Source organism: Rattus rattus, chromosome 3, assembly GCF_011064425.1.
Source record: "Rattus rattus isolate New Zealand chromosome 3, Rrattus_CSIRO_v1, whole genome shotgun sequence".
In the NCBI taxonomy this organism is placed as follows: Eukaryota; Metazoa; Chordata; class Mammalia; order Rodentia; family Muridae; genus Rattus; species Rattus rattus.
Window position 1 is genome coordinate 28,480,080 of NC_046156.1, and position 21,720 is coordinate 28,501,799.

General features: G+C 40.2%; 1 protein-coding gene across 2 annotated transcripts in view; it reads left to right on the forward strand.

Moving 5' to 3' along the window:
- Positions 1-21,720, forward strand: part of LOC116896254 (zinc finger protein 58-like) — a 43,896-nt gene that overhangs the window by 19,394 nt on the left and 2,782 nt on the right. The window contains exons 1-2 of one of the 2 annotated variants that reach the window (XM_032897327.1): positions 11,467-11,590; positions 12,070-12,165. The exons of the other annotated variant lie outside the window; for it this stretch is intronic. Coding sequence (XP_032753218.1) covers positions 11,467-11,590; positions 12,070-12,165 — 220 coding nt within the window. Of the gene's footprint in view, positions 1-11,466; positions 11,591-12,069; positions 12,166-21,720 lie in introns of those variants that run through there. 2 annotated transcript variants of the gene reach the window in all.

The following is a 21,720-nucleotide window of genomic DNA, read 5'->3' on the forward strand; positions in this document are numbered from 1 at the left end:
TTCCTTTGCAGCAAGTCTAGCAGCAAGTACGTAGGCATGGCCCTGAGCAGGTGTAGACAGCTTACACCTTGATCCACATTTGAAGCACATACAGATAATGGGAATCACATGCTATGGTTTAACCTCAAAGGCCATTCCTGTGACATTTGTCTTGTGACAAGGGCACACCTCCCAATCCTTCCCAAATATCTCCCAACAACTGAGGCCCAAGTATCAGTTGTATGAGACTGTAGGATGCCATTCTCATTCTAAGACCTCAGTGACATTAGAGTTATAGACAGTGTGAAATCTGCTATACTTGTCGTAGATATTAACTCCAATATGGGCAAACCTGGTATTTTGTCCTGAGCCAATATTAAATGTGATCTGAGGCAAGCGCACATCCATGGAGTCCCTGTTTTATGGAAGTGCAATTTCATTTGAAATTTTGATTTCATTTCAAAGCCATTGTGGGAGCTTCATGCTCAGAACTACACTTCTAGGAAAGTTCTCCAGAGTCAGCACACAGAGACAAAGTGAACTGTTTTGGGGCTTGACATTGTCCCAAGATGGAAGCAGAACTGAACAGCACTGTTCACATTGTACTAGTTGTAGAGGCTCTGAGTTGCAACATGTAGTTCAACATGGAGCTTTACAGCAGTGTTAAGAGAAATGCTTCACCATGCAATTAGCAGGGTGCATATTGTCCCTTTTAACATCTTTGTGGGATCCTACTTCATGAAACACACAGGCGACAGCTAAGTGGACTTGTAACCTCACCATAGACACATGCTAGAACCATCGGAAAATCTAGACTTGGACTATTTGTACTTCAGACCACGAAGATTAAGATTAGTTTGACATTGTTCTTTGACATCCAAATGATGCTTTTAGCAACCACAGACCCAATGTATGTGATCTTGTAGGAGTTGGGTTTTCATAACACATTTCTACCTAACTTGATCATATCCTTTCTTTTTGGGTGACTATTCCTCCCTTGTGGAATAGGTGGCTTTCCACTGGTCCATGACATGTTGAAGTAGTAATCTTGTAATCACTTTGAGATAGGCAATCGATTGAATTACAACATCAAGAGACTTTGGGCTTTGACTGTCTTAGGACTATTAAAGCCTATAGTCATGTTGAGAAATGAATTGTCTTTTTTAGAAAAAGATGAAAGTGAAACTCTCTGAGGCTTCCATGGTGATCCAGAGATGTATTTTATGGTGTACTTTAAGGTAATTGATTGTAAAATCACAATATACTTATTTGATTTTATTTTTAAAAAATCGTCATTTCTCTGTCCTGATTTTGAAGAACTTAAGTAAGTTCAAGGCAAATGGTTTGACTTTCAAAATACTGTCACATAGGAACACTTGCAGATCAGAGAAGCAAAGCGAAAGGGAATTGAATAAGACAGATCTATCAAGACCTCTGTAGAGAGAATTCTATCAATGGATAATGGACCAGTGACGAGTACACATACCAGTGTGATCTCAGAAGCTGTGTCCCTCCATGTGTAATCGTAGCAGGGGAAGTAACAACAACAACAAAACATTCCCAGTGGCATATTACATATGTGTTTGTGAACAAACAGTTGGAGACCGTTAAAATTTTTGTAGAGCTCACACTAAAACTGAACTTCCTACATATATTAACGTTTGAAAGTTCTAATATTGTTACATGATCTATACAGTCTTTGTGTTCTGACCAACTTAACCACAGTATATGGATCCCAATATTCACACAAAAACTGTTTTTCGAGAGGTGGAACCTGATACATGTATGTCTCATGCAGAGTGTTAGAACACAGGAACAAGTATTATTGATTTATTTGCAATACTGAGTATTAACACAGTCTATAGTAGAGTCAAGAGCTTTAAAGTAGGTTAAGTAACATAGTAATGACTGCAGAAATAAGGATACAAATCTAAGAACCAGGTAAAACGGATACTCAGGTTCAGGAATACCTTCGCACAGACTTCTGGGATATGTAGTCCAAGCCACTGTGATATCGCGAGGATCCATCCAGCGATCCCAATTTAAGTTTCGTTTTTGTACAAGTGTGTCTTCCTCAAAGTTTTGCGAGAGTCCTGTGTGACTGTTCATTGTGTAGTCTCTGTCATGAAGGTTGGTCCAGGAAATAGCACAGCCTGGGGCTTTGTGCTAGCAGCGGGCGGTGGGCGGGGGGAGGGAGGCAGGTAGACCTTTCGGTGAGAGCAGACCTGGGCTGGGTTGGAAGGCGGAAGAAGCCGCCAGTTTTTGTTCTGCTGAACTAGCTGGGTCACGTGAGGTTGCAGTTCTGGACTGGGAACAGGGCGGTTGGGTTGTTCCCTGGGGTATGGTTTCTTTAGGACACCGCGAGCAGTCGGAGTACGAGTTGGACTTTTAGAACACCAGAGGAGTTTGGTAGCGCGGGAGTAGATAATCTGGCACGGGCAAGGACTGCAAGCTAATGATGGTGAGATGACTACTTGCACATGAGGTAGTGTTGGGAACTCTTTGAGCAGCTTTGCTGGGAAGCATGCTCCACCAGCTGCCCCATTGTCACATAGATGCTGTCAGATTCCTCAGTTTCTTTTTTTTTTTTTTCTTTTTTCATTTTTTTTTGAAATTTTATTTATTTATTTATTTATTTTTCCATCTTTACTGACTTGAGTATTTCTTATTTACATTTCGATTGTTATTCCCCTTCTCGGTTTCCGGGCCAACATCCCCTAACCCCTCCCGCTCCCCTTCTCTATGGGTGTTCCCCTCCCCATCCTCCCCCTATTACCGCCCTCCCCATAACAGTCACGTTCACTGGGGCTTCAGTCTTGGCAGGACCAAGGGCTTCCCCTTCCACTGGTGCTCTTACTAGGCTATTCATTGCTACCTATGAGGTTGGAGCTCAGAGTCAGTCCATGTATAGTCTTTGGGTAGTGGCTTAGTCCCTGGAAGCTCTGGTTGGTTGGCATTGTTGTTCATAAGGGGTCTCGAGCCTCTTCAAGCTCTTCCAGTCCTTTCTCTGATTCCTTCAACAGGGGTCCTGTTCTCAGTTCAGTGGTTTGCAACTGGCATTCGCCTATGTATTTGCTGTATTCTGGCTGTATCTCTCAGGAAAGATCTACATTCGGTTCCTGTCAGCCTGCACTTCTTTGCTTCATCCATCTTATCTAGTTTGGTGGCTGTATATGTATGGGCCACATGTGGGGCAGGCTGTGAATGGGTGTTCCATCTGCCTCTGTTCTAAACTTTGCCTCCCTATTCCCTGCCAAGGGTATTCTTGTTCCCCTTTGAAAGAAGGAGTGAAGCATTTGCATTTGGTCATCCTTCTTGAGTTTCATGTGTTCTGTGCATCTAGGGTAATGCGAGCATTTGGGCTAATAGTCACGTACTAATGAGTGCATACCATGTGTGTCTTTCTGTGATTGGGTTACCTCACTCAGGATGATATTTTCTAGTTCCATCCATTTGCCTATGAATTTCATAAAGTCATTGTTTTTGATAGCTGAGTAATATTCCATTGTGTAGATGTTCCACATTTTCTGTATCCATTCCTCTGTTGAAGGGCATCTGGGTTCTTTCCAGCTTCTGGCTATTATAAATAAGGCTGCTATGAACATGGTGGAGCATGTGACTTTGTTATATGTTGGGGCATTTTTTGGGTATATGCCCAAGAGTGGTATAGCTGGGTCCTCAGGTAGTTCAATGTCCAATTTTTGGAGGAACCTCCAGACTGATTTCCAGAATGGTTTTACCAGTCTGCAATCCCACCAGCAATGGAGGAGTGTTCCTCTTTCTCCACATCCTCGCCAGCATTTGTTGTCACCTGAGTTTTTGATCTTAGCCATTCTCACTGGTGTGAGGTGAAATCTCAGGGTTGTTTTGATTTGGTTTGCCAGAATTTTATTGAGTATCTTTGCGTTGATATTCATAAGGGAAATTGGTCTGAAGTTCTCTTTCTCTGTTGGGTCTTTGTGTGGTTTAGGTATAAGAGTAATTGTGGCTTCATAGAAGGAATTCGGTAGTGCTCCATCTGTTTAAATTTTGTGGAATAGTTTGGATAGTACTGGTATGAGGTCTTCTATGAAGGTCTGATAGAATTCTGTATTGAACCGTCTGGACCTGGGGTCTCTTTGGTTGGGAGACCTTTAATGACTGCTTCTATTTCCTTAGGAGTTATGGGGTTGTTTAAATGGTTTGTCTGTTCCTGATTTAACTTCGGTACCTGGTATCTGTCTAGGAAATTGTCCATTTCCTGCAGATTTTCAAGTTTTGTTGAATATAGTCTTTTATAGTAGGATCTGATGATTTTTTTGAATTTCCTCTGATTCTGTCGTTATGTCTCCCTTTTCATTTCTGATTTTGTTAATTTGGACACACTCTCTGTGTCCTCTAGTTAGTCTGGCTAAGGGTTTATCTATCCTGTTGATTTTCTCAAGGAACCAGCTTTTGGTTCTGTTGATTCTTTGTATGGTCCTTTTTGTTTCTACTTGGTTGATTTCAGCTCTGAGTTTGATTATTTCCTGCCTTCTACTCCTCCTGGGTGTATTTGCCTCTTTTTGTTCTAGAGCTTTTAGGTGTGCTGTCAAGCTGCTGACATATGCTCTTTCCTGTTTCTTTCTGCAGGCACTTAGAGCTATAAGTTTTCCTCTTAGCACAGCTTTCATTGTGTCCCATAAGTTTGGGTATGTTGTACCTTCATTTTCATTAAAATCTAAGAAGTCTTTAATTTTTTTCTTTATTTCTTCCTTGACCAGGTTATTGTTGAGTAGAGCATTGTTCAACTTCCATGTATATGTGGGCGTTCTTCCCTTATTGTTATTGAAGACCAGCTTTACCCGTGGTGGTCTGATAGGATGCATGGGATCATTTCTATCTTTCTGTATCTGTTGAGGCCTGTTTTATGACCAAGTATATGGTCAATTTTGGAGAACGTACCATGAAGTTGTGAGAAGAAGGTATATCCTTTTGTTTTAGGATAGAATGTTCTATAAATATCTGTTAAATCCATTTGGTTCATGACTTCTCTTACTCTGTTCATGTCTCTGTTCAATTTCTGTTTCCATGATCTGTCCATTGATGATAGTGGGGTGTTGAAATTTCCTACTATCATTGTGTGAGGTCCAATGTGTGCTTTGAGCTTTAGTAAGGTTTCTTTTATGTATGTAGGTGCCCTTGTATTTGGAGCATAGATATTTAGGATTGAGAGTTCATCTTGGTGAATTTTTCCTTTGATGAATACAAAGTGTCCTTCCTTACCTTTTTTGATGACTTTTGGTTGAAAATCGATTTTATTCGATATTAGAATGGCTACTCCAGCTTGCTTCTTCAGACCATTTGCTTGGAAAGTTGTTTTCCAGCCTTTCACTCTGAGGTAGTGTCTGTCTTTGTCTCTGAGGTGTGTTAACTGTAGGCAGCAGAATGCAGGGTCCTCATTGTGTATCCAGTTTTTTAATCTATGTCTTTTTATTCGGGAGTTGAGTCCATTGATGTTGAGAGATATTAAGGAATAGTAATTGTTGCTTCCTGTTCTATTCGTATTTGGATGTGAAATTATATTTTTGTGCTTTTCTTCTCTTTGTTTTGTTGCCAAGACGATTAGTTCCTTGCTTTTTCTAGGGTGTACCTTGCCTCCTTATGTTGGGCTTTACCATTTATTATGTTTTGTAGGGCTAGATTTGTAGAAAGATATCGTGTAAATTTGGTTTTGTCATGGAATATCTTGGTTTTTCCATCTATGTAAATTGAGAGTTTTGCTGGATACACTAATCTGGGCTGGCATTTGTGTTCTCTTAGGGTCTGTACAACATCTGTCCAGAATCTTCTGGCTTTCATCGTTTCTGGTGAGGAGTGTGGTGTGATTCTGATAGGTCTGCCTTATATGTTACTTGACCTTTTTCCCTCACTGATTTTAATAGTTTTTCTTTGTTTTGTGTATTTGGTGCTTTGACATTGTGTTGCGGGAAGAATTTCTTTTCTGGTCCAGTGTATTTGGAGTTCTGTAGGCTTCTTGTATGTTTATGGGCATCTCTTTCTTTAGGTTAGGTATGTTTTCTTCTATGATTTTGTTGAAGATATTTACTGGTCCTTTGAGCTGGGAGTCTTCACTCTCTTCTATACCTATTATCCTTAGGTTTGATCTTCTCATTGAGTCCTGGATTTCCTGTATGTTTTGGACCAGTGGCTTTTTCCGTTTTACAGTATGTTTGACAGTTGTGTCGATGATTTCTATGGAATCTTCTGTTCCTGAGATTCTCTCTTCTATCTCTTGTATTCTGTTCGTGATGCTTGTATCTACGGCTCCTTGTCTCTTCCTTTGGTTTTCTATAATCAGGGTTGTTTCCCTGTGTTCTTTCTTCATTGCTTCTATTTCCATTTTTAATTCCTTCAACTGTTTGATTGTGTTTTCCTGGGATTCTTTCAGGGATTTTTGTGATTCCTCTCTATAGGCTTCTACTTGTTTATTTATGTTTTCCTGCGTTTCTCTAAGGTAATTCTTCATGTCTTTCTTGAAGTCCTCCAGCATCATGATCAAATATGATTTAAATCTAGATCTTGCTTTTCTGGTGTGTTTGGATATTCAGTGTTTGCCTTGGTGGGAGAATTGTGCTCTGATGATGCCATGTAGTCTTCTTTCTGTTGCTTGGGTTCCTGCGCTTTCCTCTTGCCATCAGTGTTACCTTGTTCTGCTATTTCTGACAGTGGCTAGACTGTCCTATAGGCCTGTTCGTCAGGAGTGCTGTAGACCTGTTTTCCTGTTTTCTTTCAGCCAGTTATGGGAACAGAGTGTTTTGCTTTCGGATGTGTAGTCTTTCCTGTCTACTGGTCTTCATCTGTTCCTGTGGGCCTGTGACCTGACTCCACCAGGCAGGTCGCTTGCAGCAGAAAAGTTGGTCTTACCTGTGGTCTGAGGATGAAGGTGCTCTTGGCGGGCTGCTTTTGAGCTCTTGGTGAGGGCGGCAACCAGGAGAGCCTGTGCTGCCTTTTCCCTGGGCCCCTGTGGTTGGCATTAGGTTTTTTCCTGTTTTCAGAAATGTGGGCAGAGCGTAGTCTCTTCCGGCTTCCCAGGCGTGTCTGCCCCTCTTAAGGTTTAGCTCTCCCTCCCACGGGATTTGGGTGCAGGGAGCTTTTGATCGGTCCCTTCAGATCCGGCAGTGTTGAGAAATATTTTCTATGGTCCATTTAATGTCTTTCAGTGTACCAAATCAATGGCGTCCTACAAACTACATGTCCTTCTCTTCTGCTGACACATCCCACATATAGTTTAAACTTTTTTCAATAGCATACTGTTGTTAAAGATGTTACATTTTGATGATTAATTTTTTACATTTTCTGTGTGAGGAAGAATTCTGCTCTTTCCCCTGCTTGAATATTCTGCTTATTTGCAGCAAATTTCCACTCTTTTTGGATAGTATTGTTTGTGTAAGATCCTGCCATGACTTGACGATACTTTCTTCTGGTTTTCCCTGATTTCTTCCAGTTTCCTTCTTCCATATCTAAGCTGAGACTCCATCATTTCTTCATTTTCTTTGTGCATTTCTTGACTGCAACAGGCTACTGTGTTTCGCATCCCTGTGTCTTTTTCTTCCTCTTCCTCTGGAATACCTTGTTGTGTCCCTGTCCCAGAAGTCCAGCTGCTTACAGATGCTGCTTACATTTAACAGGAACAAAACCACTTCCCCCACTGTCCCTCACATGGTACTGCCATCTCCATCTAGTGAAGCAAACTGCAAATGTGGGATCCTTTCCACTTACACAAGTTTGAGTCCAGTTCCCCTGGGTTTCTCATTTCCTCTTCATCCTCCCAGGCTTCTTTCACTGTATTCTTTACCCCACACCCCAAGACCGTTTTTTTCTGTATAGCAAGTGACTGTCCTAGAACTATTTGTAGACTAGGTTGTCCTCGAACTGAGACATCTGCCTGCTCTGCCTCCCATGCAGATATTGAAGGCAAGTGCCACAATCACCTGGCCTCCTTCATTGAATCCTAACGTTAGGATGAGGGAAGGAGTTACATGTCTACAACTCATGCATGAACCTTGCTGTGTTGGACATGGCATACCTGGAAAACTCTGAGGGGAGCTGTGCTGGGTGATGACATTCAGATCCTGCTGATGTATATGATTATGTCAGAGGCCATGAAGAGAAATTACAGAGGATTGGAACAGGAGCCAAACACCTATGCAAAGATTCAACCTGAGGAGTGCCGATTCTTATCACATTGTCATTTTATGTTTTAAAAGTATTTGTCATAGTGTCCTCCATAGTCACTGTCAAATGAGGGGACCATATCAATTTTCAGTTGAAAAGTATGTCTTTTGTCCCTGCCAATTCTGTAACATCTGGATTACATTGCTCTCTTGATCCCAGGATCAATTTAAAAATAAATCAGATTGATCAGCATGAGTGTCCCCATTCTTCATCGGATGCACTCCCTTACCTGGTGCTTTAAGAAAACTCAAAACAGTATATAGACTATAGAAAATTCAAACCTCCATCTAGATTTCTAACATATAGACCAAAGCATGTGATATTTATTTTGAATGTAATATCCAAATTATATGATCTTCTTTTTCTCATTCTATTCTCTAAGTCATAGTATTTCATAATGTGGCTTAAAGCAAAAATTAATGATTATTTCATGCTGGATATAGAGCTGGGACAAAGACTTAGGATTTGCTGCTTCTTGATGGGTGTTGTGTATTCTAAACTCTATGCTATGTAAAGAATAGATAGGCTGGTTTTGAATGGAGGGTTGCTATTGTTTGGTTCCTGGTCAGCAATTCTGCCCTCTTTTTGCATCTCATGTTGACTTCCCACCATTGTACTGCTAGCCTTGGCTGTTGTCTTACTCTCTGAAAAGGTAACCTTGGGGTACACTAACAGGAGATGTTAAGAGTTCTTAATCCATCTCCTCTGTCCATTCTGTTGCTGTAGCTTGCCTTTGGGGCCAACTCCATTCAAGTGGAGCATAGCTATCACTTCCCAATTCTTGTGAGCATATGTAGCCCTTGTTAACGGGTGACAGTGTTCCTGCCTAAGTTCAGACATATTTGCATTTATTCCTCATAGAAAGTGAATTTTGCAAGTGTATTATTTCCTTGAATTTTTGCCACCAATTGTATTAGCTAAAATCCCTTCTGATGATATCCTGGTGAAAGGCCTACCACCCACTACCCACAACATCTCACAGAAGATTGGCACCCTGACAGCAGATACTTTCCCTTATAGAACAGAGTCCCTTTGCACTCGGCACTAGTATGGAGTGGTCCTGGCAGTGCAAGTTAGTTTTCCATTGGGAACCAGGGCTAGCTATCTTAGAGAGCACTGTTTCCTATTTTCACTCTACTCTGGGCTCTTGCCACTCTTCATGGTGATAAATTTCCCCTGCTTTTGGGGGTCTCATATTTTAAAAAAGAGGGAGAGGAATCTTCAGGTTTTTTTTTTTTCTTCATACACTGGTAAAGGTAGGAATGTCCTATGTTAGCTACAAAGGTGTTTCAACACCGTTTGGTTGCTTTTCTCTGGTGGAATTAAAAGGTATTTATTCACCAAATTACTCTGGTATGCTTGAAGATGTAGATTTGAAGATGTATTGGCCTTCCCTTTGCTGCTTAACTCTGTCCTATGTTAAAAGACACTTTTAGTGCAGCTATTCTATTCTTACAAAGTATGCTTCCACTGCATCAGAAGCCTTGGGAGCATGGTTCCTCCTTTTTACTAGTGCTGAAAACACCATGCACTTCAGACACAGTCCTCCAAGTCTCACCTAAAACACTTCTTACCTAAGGACAAATTGTCATAGTACTGGCGGGTGATTTGCAGTCTTCCAAGAAAGAAGGGAGAACCCCAAACAGGGGAGAACAGGACTGCCTGAACAATGACAGCAGTAATATACCTGATACCCTGTAGGTGGGAATCTCCTAGGACCTCATTCCTATAGACCTCATTCTTCGCTGGAATGTACTTAAAAGCTGCTGAGAGATGGGGAATGTCTACGCTAAGGATGAAGCCACTCACTGTTCATCTGATGCAAAGGGGTCAGCCCTCAAAACCTAGGTACAGGCAAACATGAACAGAATTAGCAGTTCATATTTATATAGTTATGCATATATGTAATTAAGGAAGATGCCATATATTTGAGATGGAGTACTGGGGAAATGAGAGGAGTTTGAAAGGGGTGGGGGGTGATGTAATTATACTTAAATTACACAATTTCTCAGGAAAACAAACCAAGCTTCTCAGTTGTGATAAAACTGGAAATTTTTTCAGCAGAAAGACCATACGATTGCATTCATAATTAAGTATAAAGAGTTATAATCCCATCAGCTGCCAAGATCAGGAAGTTGAGAGTGGATCACACTAGGTGCTGGGGAACAGTGTGCTGTAAGGGAGACCTATGTTCACAGTACTGTTTTCCCAGATCCTGGATGTGTGCAGGAATCATACAGTGTACATTTTAGAAACCTGGAACACGGTGTTTGAAGAAATAGGTATACCAGAACCGTGAGAGACTATCCAAAGTTGACTCATGAAATTATCACAAAATACCTCATTCATACTGAAGTTGCTGAAATCTTTCATATAGTCATAAAAGGAAACATAATGTAGGATGGTTCTCACCGGTCATCCTGGGATTTTTCTCAATAAGATGTGAAACACAAAAAATCATTTTTTATATTTTTAAATTATTCTTTAATCTTTTTTTTACAGTCCAGACTTTATCCCTCTCCCGCTCCATCTTCTGACTGTTTCATATCCCACACCTCCATAAATTCTTAAATTAAAAACATTTGAAAGAAGAAAATACATTTCTTAGCTCCTGCACATTGATATTCAGGTGTCATAGGTACAAAACGTGATTTAGGAACATCATGAACGCATCAATCAATATCTGTCAGGTAAAAGGTAGGAAGGAAAAATGACCAAAGAGCAGGGTCATATCTGTCCCAAGTTCGCATTTCTTTCATGTGTTCACATACTTACATTTTGTAAGTAAGTTCTTCATTTATTGCTTTACTCCTTGCCTCACCAATCTCCTGTCCCTTGTCACTGTGCTTTTTGTCACTGCTGAACTCTGAACAAATCCAGAAAGCCAGAGCCACCTCATCAGAGTCTATTTTCATTTGATTTCACATTCGTGTGTCTACCTGTTTTGTATTGACAAGTACCTTCTCCCTCACGAGGACGTTCTCCAGTAGAAGTGTGTGTGTGTTTTGTGTGTGTGTGTGTGTGTGTGTGTGTGTGGTGTAATGTGGGTGAACCACCTGCCCAGGATGGGCACCACCCATAATGGTGTGTACCATCTCATTAAGAAAATGCCATAGGCTTCCCTACAGGACAATCTGATGGAGGCATTTTCTCAGTTACACTTCTTTTCTAACATGACCACAGCTAGAGACATGTGCACAGGAGAACAAATGAGCCCAATGGTATTTATATATGACCATTCATGGTTTTCATTAAAAACGTGGTATCATTTACTGGTCTTTATTTCAGGAAATGCTGTCCTTCTGGGATGTGGCCATTGATTTCTCTCCAGAAGAGTGGGAGTGGCTGGAGCCTGCTCAGTGGAGTCTGTACAGGGACGTGATGCTGGAAAATTACAGCAACCTTGTGTTCCTGGGTGAGCATTAAATCCATAGAGAATTCGTATCTCACCATCAACATGTACAATGTCTAATGGAAGATGGTGCTTTTGACCAGTAAGTTTCATACCATTCATCTTCAGAAAAATTAGGGAAGTTGTTCCACAGCTAAAAAAGATTTCCTTGTTCTTCTCTCTCTTTTTAACCTGTCTGTGTTGGAAGCATGGCATCCTGTAGTCTAGTGGGACTGTTGGAAATGCACTGGTATGAGGCATGAACCACACTTGTGAAAGCCTTTCACAATTCAGTTGTAATGATTTTCCCTTTAATGTAAACTCAGAATCTGGATACTGCAAATTCCTTCACATATTTATTGATCCTGTCAGAAACCATTTAAGGAAGTAATTGTCTGCAGTCATTTATTGCAACATCTCTTTCCTTATAAGCACTGTATTGTTAAAGATATGTCAGTTGCCAGTAAAGAACACTTAACCTTGTTCTCTTTTCCTCCAAACAGGTCTTGCTGTCTCTAAACCACAGCTGGTGACATTTCTGGAGCAAAGACCAGAGCCTATGGATGTGAAAAGACAAGAGGCAGCTACTGTACATTCAGGTCTGTAAGACTGAGGTGATCATGAACACAAAGGCACAAAGATTCAATAGAAAGGCAGGATAATTCCTTAGGTCTCGCCTTCATTCTTTGTTGTGAAAGAACACATCTTTCAAGCATATGTGATAGTTAATTCTCTTAAATTTTGCATCTCCGCAACAGTAATCTGTGCTTGTATTTACTGTGACTTTCAAGGCTTTTGTTTTGTTGAGTCTCCACAGTAACGTTAGACTCAGGAAATGCAACTTAGTGCTGGTGAGACTGAGAGTCACTGATTTGCTGGAGTTGGGAGCAGGCTCATGGCAGAAAGATCTCTACACCAAAGTGAGACATGATTGGGTTTATAAAGCCAATTGCATAGTTCCATTACACAGATGCAGGTAGGGGCAGGCAGCTCAAGTTTCAGTTCTGTTATGCAGTTGGATTAAACTGAGAGAAGCCGAAGACACTTAGGAGAGTTTATTTCCCACTAGTCTTAGGCAAGGCTCAAATCACTGAATTATTTTCTGAGGAGTTGCCTTGAAAACTAGGTCCATTAACTAAAGTGTAGATTTTTTTATTTTTCAACAAATTTATGCAACCAGGTAATCATGCGAATCCAGATTATTAGACCTCAGAAGAGAAGGATAAAATGTTCCACGAGTCCTGTAAAGTATTCAGCCTTGGATCTCCACCAAACCAGCTATACTGACAGAATTATTGGCCTCTCTTTCATGGAAGTTAATAGATTTAGGCCTGTTACAGAGCTGTGAAAGCATATTCTTTTTCCAGAAAAGTATAGAGTCTACATGGAGTGACTGTTCCTTAAATATACCTCAGCATAAGTCTTTTAAAAAATCAGTTATTTATTTATAAAATTACTGTTGACAGAAATATCTGTGAAGTGTTTTGTTGCAAAGTCTAATCTTGGTTTCTATCATGTCTAGCCCTGAAGGAAGCATTATGGTTAATAATACTGGTAGTCAAAAGGGAGAAAGGGACCTCATGGACCCTTCTAAATGTCTGATGTTTAATTCTTTAAATTTCCTCCATGTGTGCACAGAGCCATTGTTTTCCCGGTTTGTAAACAGAGTTGGGCTTAATAAAATCCCAGGTGTCTGTGGAATGTGTCTCAGAGAGACTGCTCTGGGTGAGCTTTCACAGTCCACATCTCCTCCTCCTCAGGCCATATTGCTTTCTTTACCTGGTTGTGGTGGGTCTGTGGCACATGCACCTTAGTTGAAGGGAGTGCCCCCAGTTCAGCCTGCTGTGCTGACTGGCTCTGTGGCAGAGCCTCTGTCATATGCAGTCTCACACTCTGCTGAGGACTGCTTACAGAATCAGACAATGACTTTTTAGCTCAGTGATTAACTTTAATAAGAGGAGGAAGGAGAATTGAAATCAGGGACATGACCATTGGAAGTTGCATGTTAGTTCCCATACCATTTGGGTGACAAGTGTTGGTACAGGTTTCCCCCGTACACTGTATCCTCAATGATCAGATCAAGAGACAGTGAGTGCAGAGTAATTGCAATGAGTGTCTCCATTTTAGACTTTTAGACTGTGGTTGCTGAGTCAAGAACCTCTTCAGCATGAGAGGCTCCATCCTCCTGTCTTGTGAAACAGGAGGTGTAATTCATCTTCCCTGCACATAAGGAGTAGGAATTCCTTGTCTGGCTTATAGGCCAGTGGGAGTCAGGAGCAGCAGACGTTGGCCAGTCCTATTCCCCATGCATCCCCATCCTGTGAGGCTAGTAGGCCGTTTACTCTGATATGTCTGTGTTTCACTGGAGTGCAAGTGTGTTAATCTATCCTGGATGTGTACTGCCATGTAAGCGCACCATAGATATAACCCATTTTACCCAACTACTCAACTTCAATAACTAATTCTTTAAGTAAAGCTGATTTTTGAATATCATTGCATATTAAGCAAACTTTAAGTTAACTTTAAATTGGTTTGAGTTATCTCCTTTAGGCTTAACTTGTAAAACAGGTACAGAAGCCTATATAACAAGATATAGATTGATCTGTCCCTCTAATAGTGTTTCTTTAAATGAATTTCTTTTGTATTCAGCACGACTGTAAACATATTTGGTTATATTAAGGATATTTACTCACTGGGTTACTTATTAACTATTATGTCTTAAGTATTTTAGTTACAACAGTTTACAGTAAATTAATGTCTCTTATAAGATTAGTATTTTATAAATGGAAGTAATCTATCCTTGTTCAAAATGTGAATCCTACATTGTACTCATATACATAAAATAAATTAATGAGTGGTCTTAAAAAGACCCATTTCTTCAATTTAAAGACTTTCTAATAAAAATAAATAATATAAAACAGTTGAATCCTGAAAATTCCAATTTTGATCTGAGGATGTTTTACAATAAAATAGAAGTGATATGTAAATTCAGTCCTTGGAGGAACTTGTAACCTCATTATCTACATCCCTTTATGGTATAACTTACAAATCTGAATTTACTCAGCTGATCATCTACGTTTAGTAGCTTGTTTTGTCAAAGAATACAATCAGAGGAGAGAAAAGTAAGGCTGACCTTCGTGAAGACACCTGTAAGAACAAGAAGGTGTGTGATTAATTATCACACAGGTCTTGTCATGACCCAGGTTCTTCAAATTGCTAAAGTTTAAGCAAGTCACCAAAGACACGGGTGACTAGATAGACATCTTTAAGTCAGTTGTTGGTAACATGAATGGACCTTCAAAACTTTAGGGACTTTTGACTGTTAAGTATATTATTTTTCAGTGTCATTCTCTATAATTTGTATATATCACAGTCATACCTCCTGTCACTTGACTTAAAGCCTTCTGGCTTTGCTACTTTTTATTTATATATTTATATAATTTACCTTATATAAAATAACTTAACCCTTTTTTTTCAAGTTCATGCTTTATTTTCAATTGTTTTACTCATCCTGAGATAGAAATCTCACATGTCAGCAAGCGCTTAGATATTTAAATTGCCCAGGACTATGCAAACAGAGCCAAGAAGGGGAAGTATAAAACAGGGGTTCAATCTGCTGACCAACGAATCAATTGAGACAGCTCATCCGTTTGGACCCAATATCCAAACTTTTCCATATACATGCCTTGATTAAACAATCTCAAGTAAGATACTATAACATTAACAAGTAAATTGATCATTTGTTCTAGAAAATTTCACAAATAGGAAAGTTATTAAACAAGATAGTTTTATGGGGTCTCTTTCCCAGTATGTACCCATCACTAGGTAGATACATCCACTCAATTTTAATTTTCCTGGTCTTTATACCCTTAGTGTCTCCAATAAACTTTGAGATCCTATGAAATTAATGCCTCATTCCATTCAACTAAATGGAAGGAGTAACTGGATACTCAGGCCAGGGTTCGGTGACCTTGCCTGTAGCCTCGTTTGTTGGAGGAATATTAACAAGTCAATGTGTGGTTATTTTTAGAAGTCACATCTAGATTTATGAAGATTGTAGTAGTTCATCTTAGACGATATTGAGTAACATCAGCTTGATAAAATAAGATTGAATTCAAACTACACCCAGGGAGTAATATGATGAATTAATATTACCTGTGCACATGCTAGTATACCATTATGACTTGACCATTTCCAGGTAAATGTTATAGAAAGCATAATACAATCTTTACAATTTAGAGAGCATGTAGATTTATTTTGATCATCATTACATTGATTAAACACTAAACGTCTAAGGAACTTAGCTGACTATGATTTTGCAGTTATGATTGAAAGATTTTAGACAGAGTATCTCTTTTATCCCTTAAAAGGATGTGAACTCCATTAGTTGTTCTTCTTCTACACAGCTTTCTACCCTGAGGTAAATAATAGCAGCCTCTATGGCAAACAATTCACCTCTTAGCTATTCTCAGGTGTGTGATGTGTTTTCCTGGCTCTTCTGTTGTTGTCCTCTTGCCTGTTACAGGGCCAGGGAGCCAGCCTGAGGAAGGACTGGGGCTGTGGAAGAAAATGTGAGACAGTTAGGTTTGGGTTTGTCATGGTTGGTGCATTTCCTATTTCTAGAGCCAGCTTTGTTTTGAGCTAAAACATTGTCTTATGATTTAAAAAAATATTATCTGTATTCTAAACACATTTACCTCTCTATAAGACAGAACACGGTTATTTACACATCCATAACTGGTTTGTGTGTCTGCAGATGTTGGCAGACAACACAGTCATTCTGTATGTATGTATTTTTCCCTTTTATAAAGATACCAAGCTTTAGGATAATATGATGCTAGGTGAGGGACAGGGACATGTAGTTCTTTTGTGGGTCAAACCTCTATCTTTTACACCTTTAACCTATGGACAGTCAGACAGGAAACCATAAAATTCAGACCTCTAAGGAACTTACAAAATGGTATACATGAAAGCAAGAGTATCCAGGCTTTGTGGGGCAGAAACAAAGGCTTACGTTAGCCATAGGCCAAAGGAATCCCAAGGACAGACAGAATGTCAGAGGATGCATTCCTGGGAACACAGTAGAAAGGACCTAGTATAACTTGTCTCCAGTCTCCTGCTGCACAACCTGTTTCCCCTAAGGAATCTCCCACAGAAAAGATAGCAACAATTTCTTGTTCACAGCGAGCTAGAGACCTGAACCTACATGTTGGCTAGACACTTGGGATGTCCGTGGATTTGCACATTCCCACAGTGCAGCCCCTGGTCTAGAGTTTCCCCATTTCCATTGTGTTCTTGCGGCAGAGGTTGTGCTGCCCCTACTGGGATCTAATCATATATGAATGTGCCAGTGAGATTATATATCTTGATCCCAGCAGCCAACACAGAGCTTTCTGAGTGTGAGACTAGGGGTTGACTAGGTCTGGGTTCTTGAGAAGACCATCATGGGAGAACTCAGTGCTGTAGACGAATGAGCACACTGAAGAAGAGGACATGGTATTTTTTCAGACCCAATAATGTAACCTCAGAAAGTAGGTTGGCAACACTCATGGAGCACAGGCTAGAGGACAGAGAAACACTGCAGGTCTCGGTTGCCTTAAAGACAAAGTGAGCTCAGACAGTGGCCTGATTCTCTGATCAGCAAGGAGGGAAGGAAAGGGACAAAAAGTAAGGTGCAGAACAATAGAGAAGGCAGCATAGACAAAGTGGGAGATGCAGTCACTCTTTAAGCATCCACAGAAATGGTACAAGACAAGGATTTAACAGAAAATTTTATGCATTCCTTCTTCAGTCAGTATCTTGAGTCTTAGATAAAATTTCCGGGGAGAAGTTCTCATCAGGATTTACACCCACACCTGAAACTAGACCACACAGAAAAATACAAAGAAGACAAAGATTTCACCAAAAGTCTCTAAGTAGGATTTCTGCCACCAGTGCTTTCACTCTCAGTGGAGGAACCTAAGAAGTAGTCTTCATCAACATTCATATCCTTACCAGAATCAATTCCAGGCAGAAATATCTACTCATTCCTTTGAAAAAACATATTCTGTCCTTATTAGGAAACACAGTGGTCATTCTGGGAATCCAGTCCTGGTGTAAGATTGCTGGTGCCTTGGTCATATCAGGGCAACTCTGCTGTGCCAATCCTCTAAGCCTGGGTGACTCAGACACACTCTGAGTCCTTTAATTGGTAGAACCTTGCAAGTGTTTTCAAATGTTGCATCTGCAGGAGATGGAGGGGAATACTTCTCAATGCCTGTCTAAGAGTCATGTATTTGCTGGCTTTGGAGAGAAGGTTCACAGCAGAAAGAAGCCTTTTCCCTGAAATGAGTCATGATTGGATTATAAAGCCTAACTCCAAATTATACCATACTAGAGGCAGGAAAGAAGCTTCACATTTCACAAGTTTCAGTTCCAATATTGGAACAATTTGTCTTATGCTGTAAAACAGTGGATATTCCAAAGTTTAAGGTGACAGTGTGTGAGAACATTTTCTCAGCAGGATAGGTAAGCTGGGGCTGCAGTTGGATAAAACTCAGGCAATATGGTGTCACATTTGGCAGTTCAGTAACAGACTTTTGGCTGTTTCTATGTCTCAGAAAATTGCATACATTTCTAAACAGCAAGGTGTGAAACAGTAAGGCAATAAATTCACACAAATGTTTCTTTCATATCACTTACAGTCATATTAATGAAAGTCATTCCATTTGTATTCCTTATACATGAAGAAAATACCTTCTCATTTTCCCTTATCATCCACACAGTAATAATGATTTCAAATACATATTCTTTGAGGAGATATAGTCAAAAGTAAAACTGTCCTTAACTAGGAGAATTCATTCAATAGTTCATCAATAGGCTTTCAGAAATCTGCAGTTCCTAGATTCTTTTTGCTTTAATTTCCAGTTTGATATCCTGTCTTAAAATTTGACAGGGAGCATTGCCTATTAAGTGTTTCTGTACATGTAATTTATATATTTATGTAGGTCCAATATACAATTATAAAATAAACCTGCACAGTGTAAGATAAAATTTTCTATGAAGTCTAGTTGTGTGACCTTGAGCACTGATGTTTCAACTTCATATGAACCTCAAGTCTTGAATGTCTGTGCCTTGTTTACTATCTCTCTCATTCATTACTCAATTGTTATTTAATATTATAAATGAATAATTCTTAAGAATTAGGTTAATGCTATTCATCCACACATATTGTTGACTTTATTGAAAATTATTACATGAATTAATGTGTGTCTTTGTATTTTCAATGGTTAATTGTATACCAGCAGAGATCTATGAGTTGGCAGAATTTTTGTATTATTATTTCTATATGCCATCACTGTTTCCTGTATTGTGAATGTTTGCCTTTGACACCTGCCAAAGGCAATTTAAGTGGTGTTGTCTCACTACTGCTCAGTTACCATAGAGATCTGGTGGACAGGAAGTACGAGAAAAGAACTTCCGGTTAGAGAGGATATTGAGGGAATGTGAAGAGAAGCAGGAGATTCAGAAGGAGACATGGAAGTGATATAACATAGACCAGAGCAAAGCAGGGAAGTAGAGGTATCCCCAGGACTAGTTGTTGACTAGAATAGTTGGTTTAAGTTTAAGCAGTACCTGAGGCTTCCCCAGTGAAAGACCTAGGCTTTGATCTGCATTAGAAGTCTCCCTGTCAGCTCGAGACCCCATATGTACAATAATGCCAAGCAACCAGAGCTTCCAGGACTAAGCCACTACCTAAAGACTATACATGGACTGACCCTGGACTCTGACCTCATAGGTAGCAATGAATATCCTAGTAAGAGCACCAGTGGAAGGGGAAGCCCTAGGTCCTGCCAAGACTGAACCCCAGTGAACTAGACTGTTGGGGGAGGGCGGCAATGGGGAGGGTTGGGAGGGGAACACCCATAAGGAAGGGGAGGGGGGGGGATGTTTGCCCGAAACCGGAAAGGAATAACACTTGAAATGTATATAAGAAATACTCAAGTTATTAAAAAAAAAAAAAAGAAGTCTCCCTGTCATCATATAAATTGCTAAAAAAATCTGAGAAAGCCTAGGAACAGAAAGTTCTGTTATTCAGAGGTGAATGTGAATTCTTTTCATAAATTCATAACCTTAAGGCATATATTTTCACGTCATTAGAATAAAATGTAAAATGCCATCTAAATGCTTGACTTGTATTTATTTTCCTGTGGGCCCTTAGCTAGTATATATAACAGTTTCCCCAGTTGCTGACATCAATCCTGCAACCCAGATTTAGTTTTTGTGGTCTGTATATTCTACTGTCTCTAGGAAACCTTGAAAGCTCATGTAATTAATGCCTCATTAAACACAACTAGCTGAGAGGAGGGACTGGATACCCAGGTGAGGGTTCAGTGACCTTGACTGTAGCCTCCTTTTTTGAAGGAATGTTAACATTTAACCAGCCCAGTTGTGATGATTTTTAGCAGGCATAGCTAGATTTATGAAGATGGTAGTTGTTCAGCTTAGTAGATATTGTGCAACATCAGCTAAATAAAAGAAGATTATAAGCAATCTACACATCAAGAGTAACCTGATGAATTGATATGACTTGAGCACATACTGGTAAATCATCAGGACTTGACAGATTCCAGGGAAATTTTTTAGACAAACCCACCATTTAGACAGCATGTATGTAAACTTAACATAATCACTAAGTTGACGGTTATAGCATTTCTCAGACTTTAGCTATGATTTTGGCATTATGATAAGAGAATTTAGCTGTCGGCGCCAGCACTGACACGGTACCGAGAATCGGGCGAAAGCCTGCGGGATGAAAGAAATACACACACACATACAGGTTATCGTGTCAAGCCAGGAGAGGAAGAGAGGAAGAGAGAGAGAGAGAGGGGGAGAGAGAGAGAGAGAGAGAGAGAGAGAGAGAGAGAGAGAGAGAGAGAGAGAGAGAGGGGTGTGTGTGAGAGAGAGAGAGAGAGAGAGAGAGAGAGAGAGAGAGAGGGGGGAGAGAGAGAGAGAGAGAGAGGGGGGGGAGGAAGAGCAGAAGAGAGGAAAAGCGGAAGAGTGGAAGAGTCTCCTGTAGCTTTATTTACCACTTATATACCCAAGTTCTCCAGGTAGAAAATATCTGGGAAGCACAGTGGGAAACCCTGGCTGGTGACCGGTTACAAAAGACCGACTATGAGACCTGAATTAATTAGGGAGAAATCCGAGAAGACCAGCCTAAATCTCAAGGATAAAGGCTGAGGAAGCAAAAGGCAGAAGTAAATTGACCACCACCCAGGTGTGGTCCAGGTGTGTCAGTTCCACATGCATCAGCCGGGCTCAGCAGAGGTCATGCAGTGGAGACACCGGGTGTTTACTACTTGGTCTTTTCTTCCTGTGCCGTAAATACATGGGACAGGCCTCTGTCCAACAATCCGATGACTTTATGGCAGTAATCTTCACTGTGGCCATACAGTTACAAAGCGGCCAGGCCCAAATCCAATATGGCTCACTACATTTAGCCTTCTGTCTCTTTTCTCCATTTTAAGGATCAGCATTCCATTAGCTGTTCTTATTCTACACAGCTTTCTACCATGAGTTAAATCATAGCAGCCTCTACTGGAAACAGTTCACCTCTTAGCTGTTCCCTAGTGCTTGGTATCTTTCCCCAGGCTGTCCTGTTGTTGCCTTTCTACCTCTTACAGAGTCAGGGAGCCAGTGTGATCCAGGATAGAGGTCGTCGGAGAAACCTGAGTCAGTTATGCTTGAGTTTGAAGTGGGTGGGGCTCATTGTATCTCTGGAACCAGGTGTTCAGTGAGCTAAATCATATAAATCAATTTATAAAATCATTCTCTATATTCAAATGGCATTATTTCTCTGTAAGACTGAACCTAGTCATGTACCTAAGCATAACTTGTTCTGTGTCTTCAGATGTAGGCAGAGCATCTTAGAAGCTCAATATGTATTTTCCTCTTATAAAGACCCCAGTGTTAAGGATAATATATAGATTCTATGAGCACAGACATATTGGCTGTTGTGGATCAGTGTCTAAGCTTTACATACATAAGTCCCTGTAGCCTGGAAAAGACATATTTATAGAAAGAAACCATGAAAACTAGACATTTGAGGAATTCAAAGTTCTATAGGTGAAAGCAAGGGTATTTAGATTGGTGGAGCAGAAACAGAGGCTGAC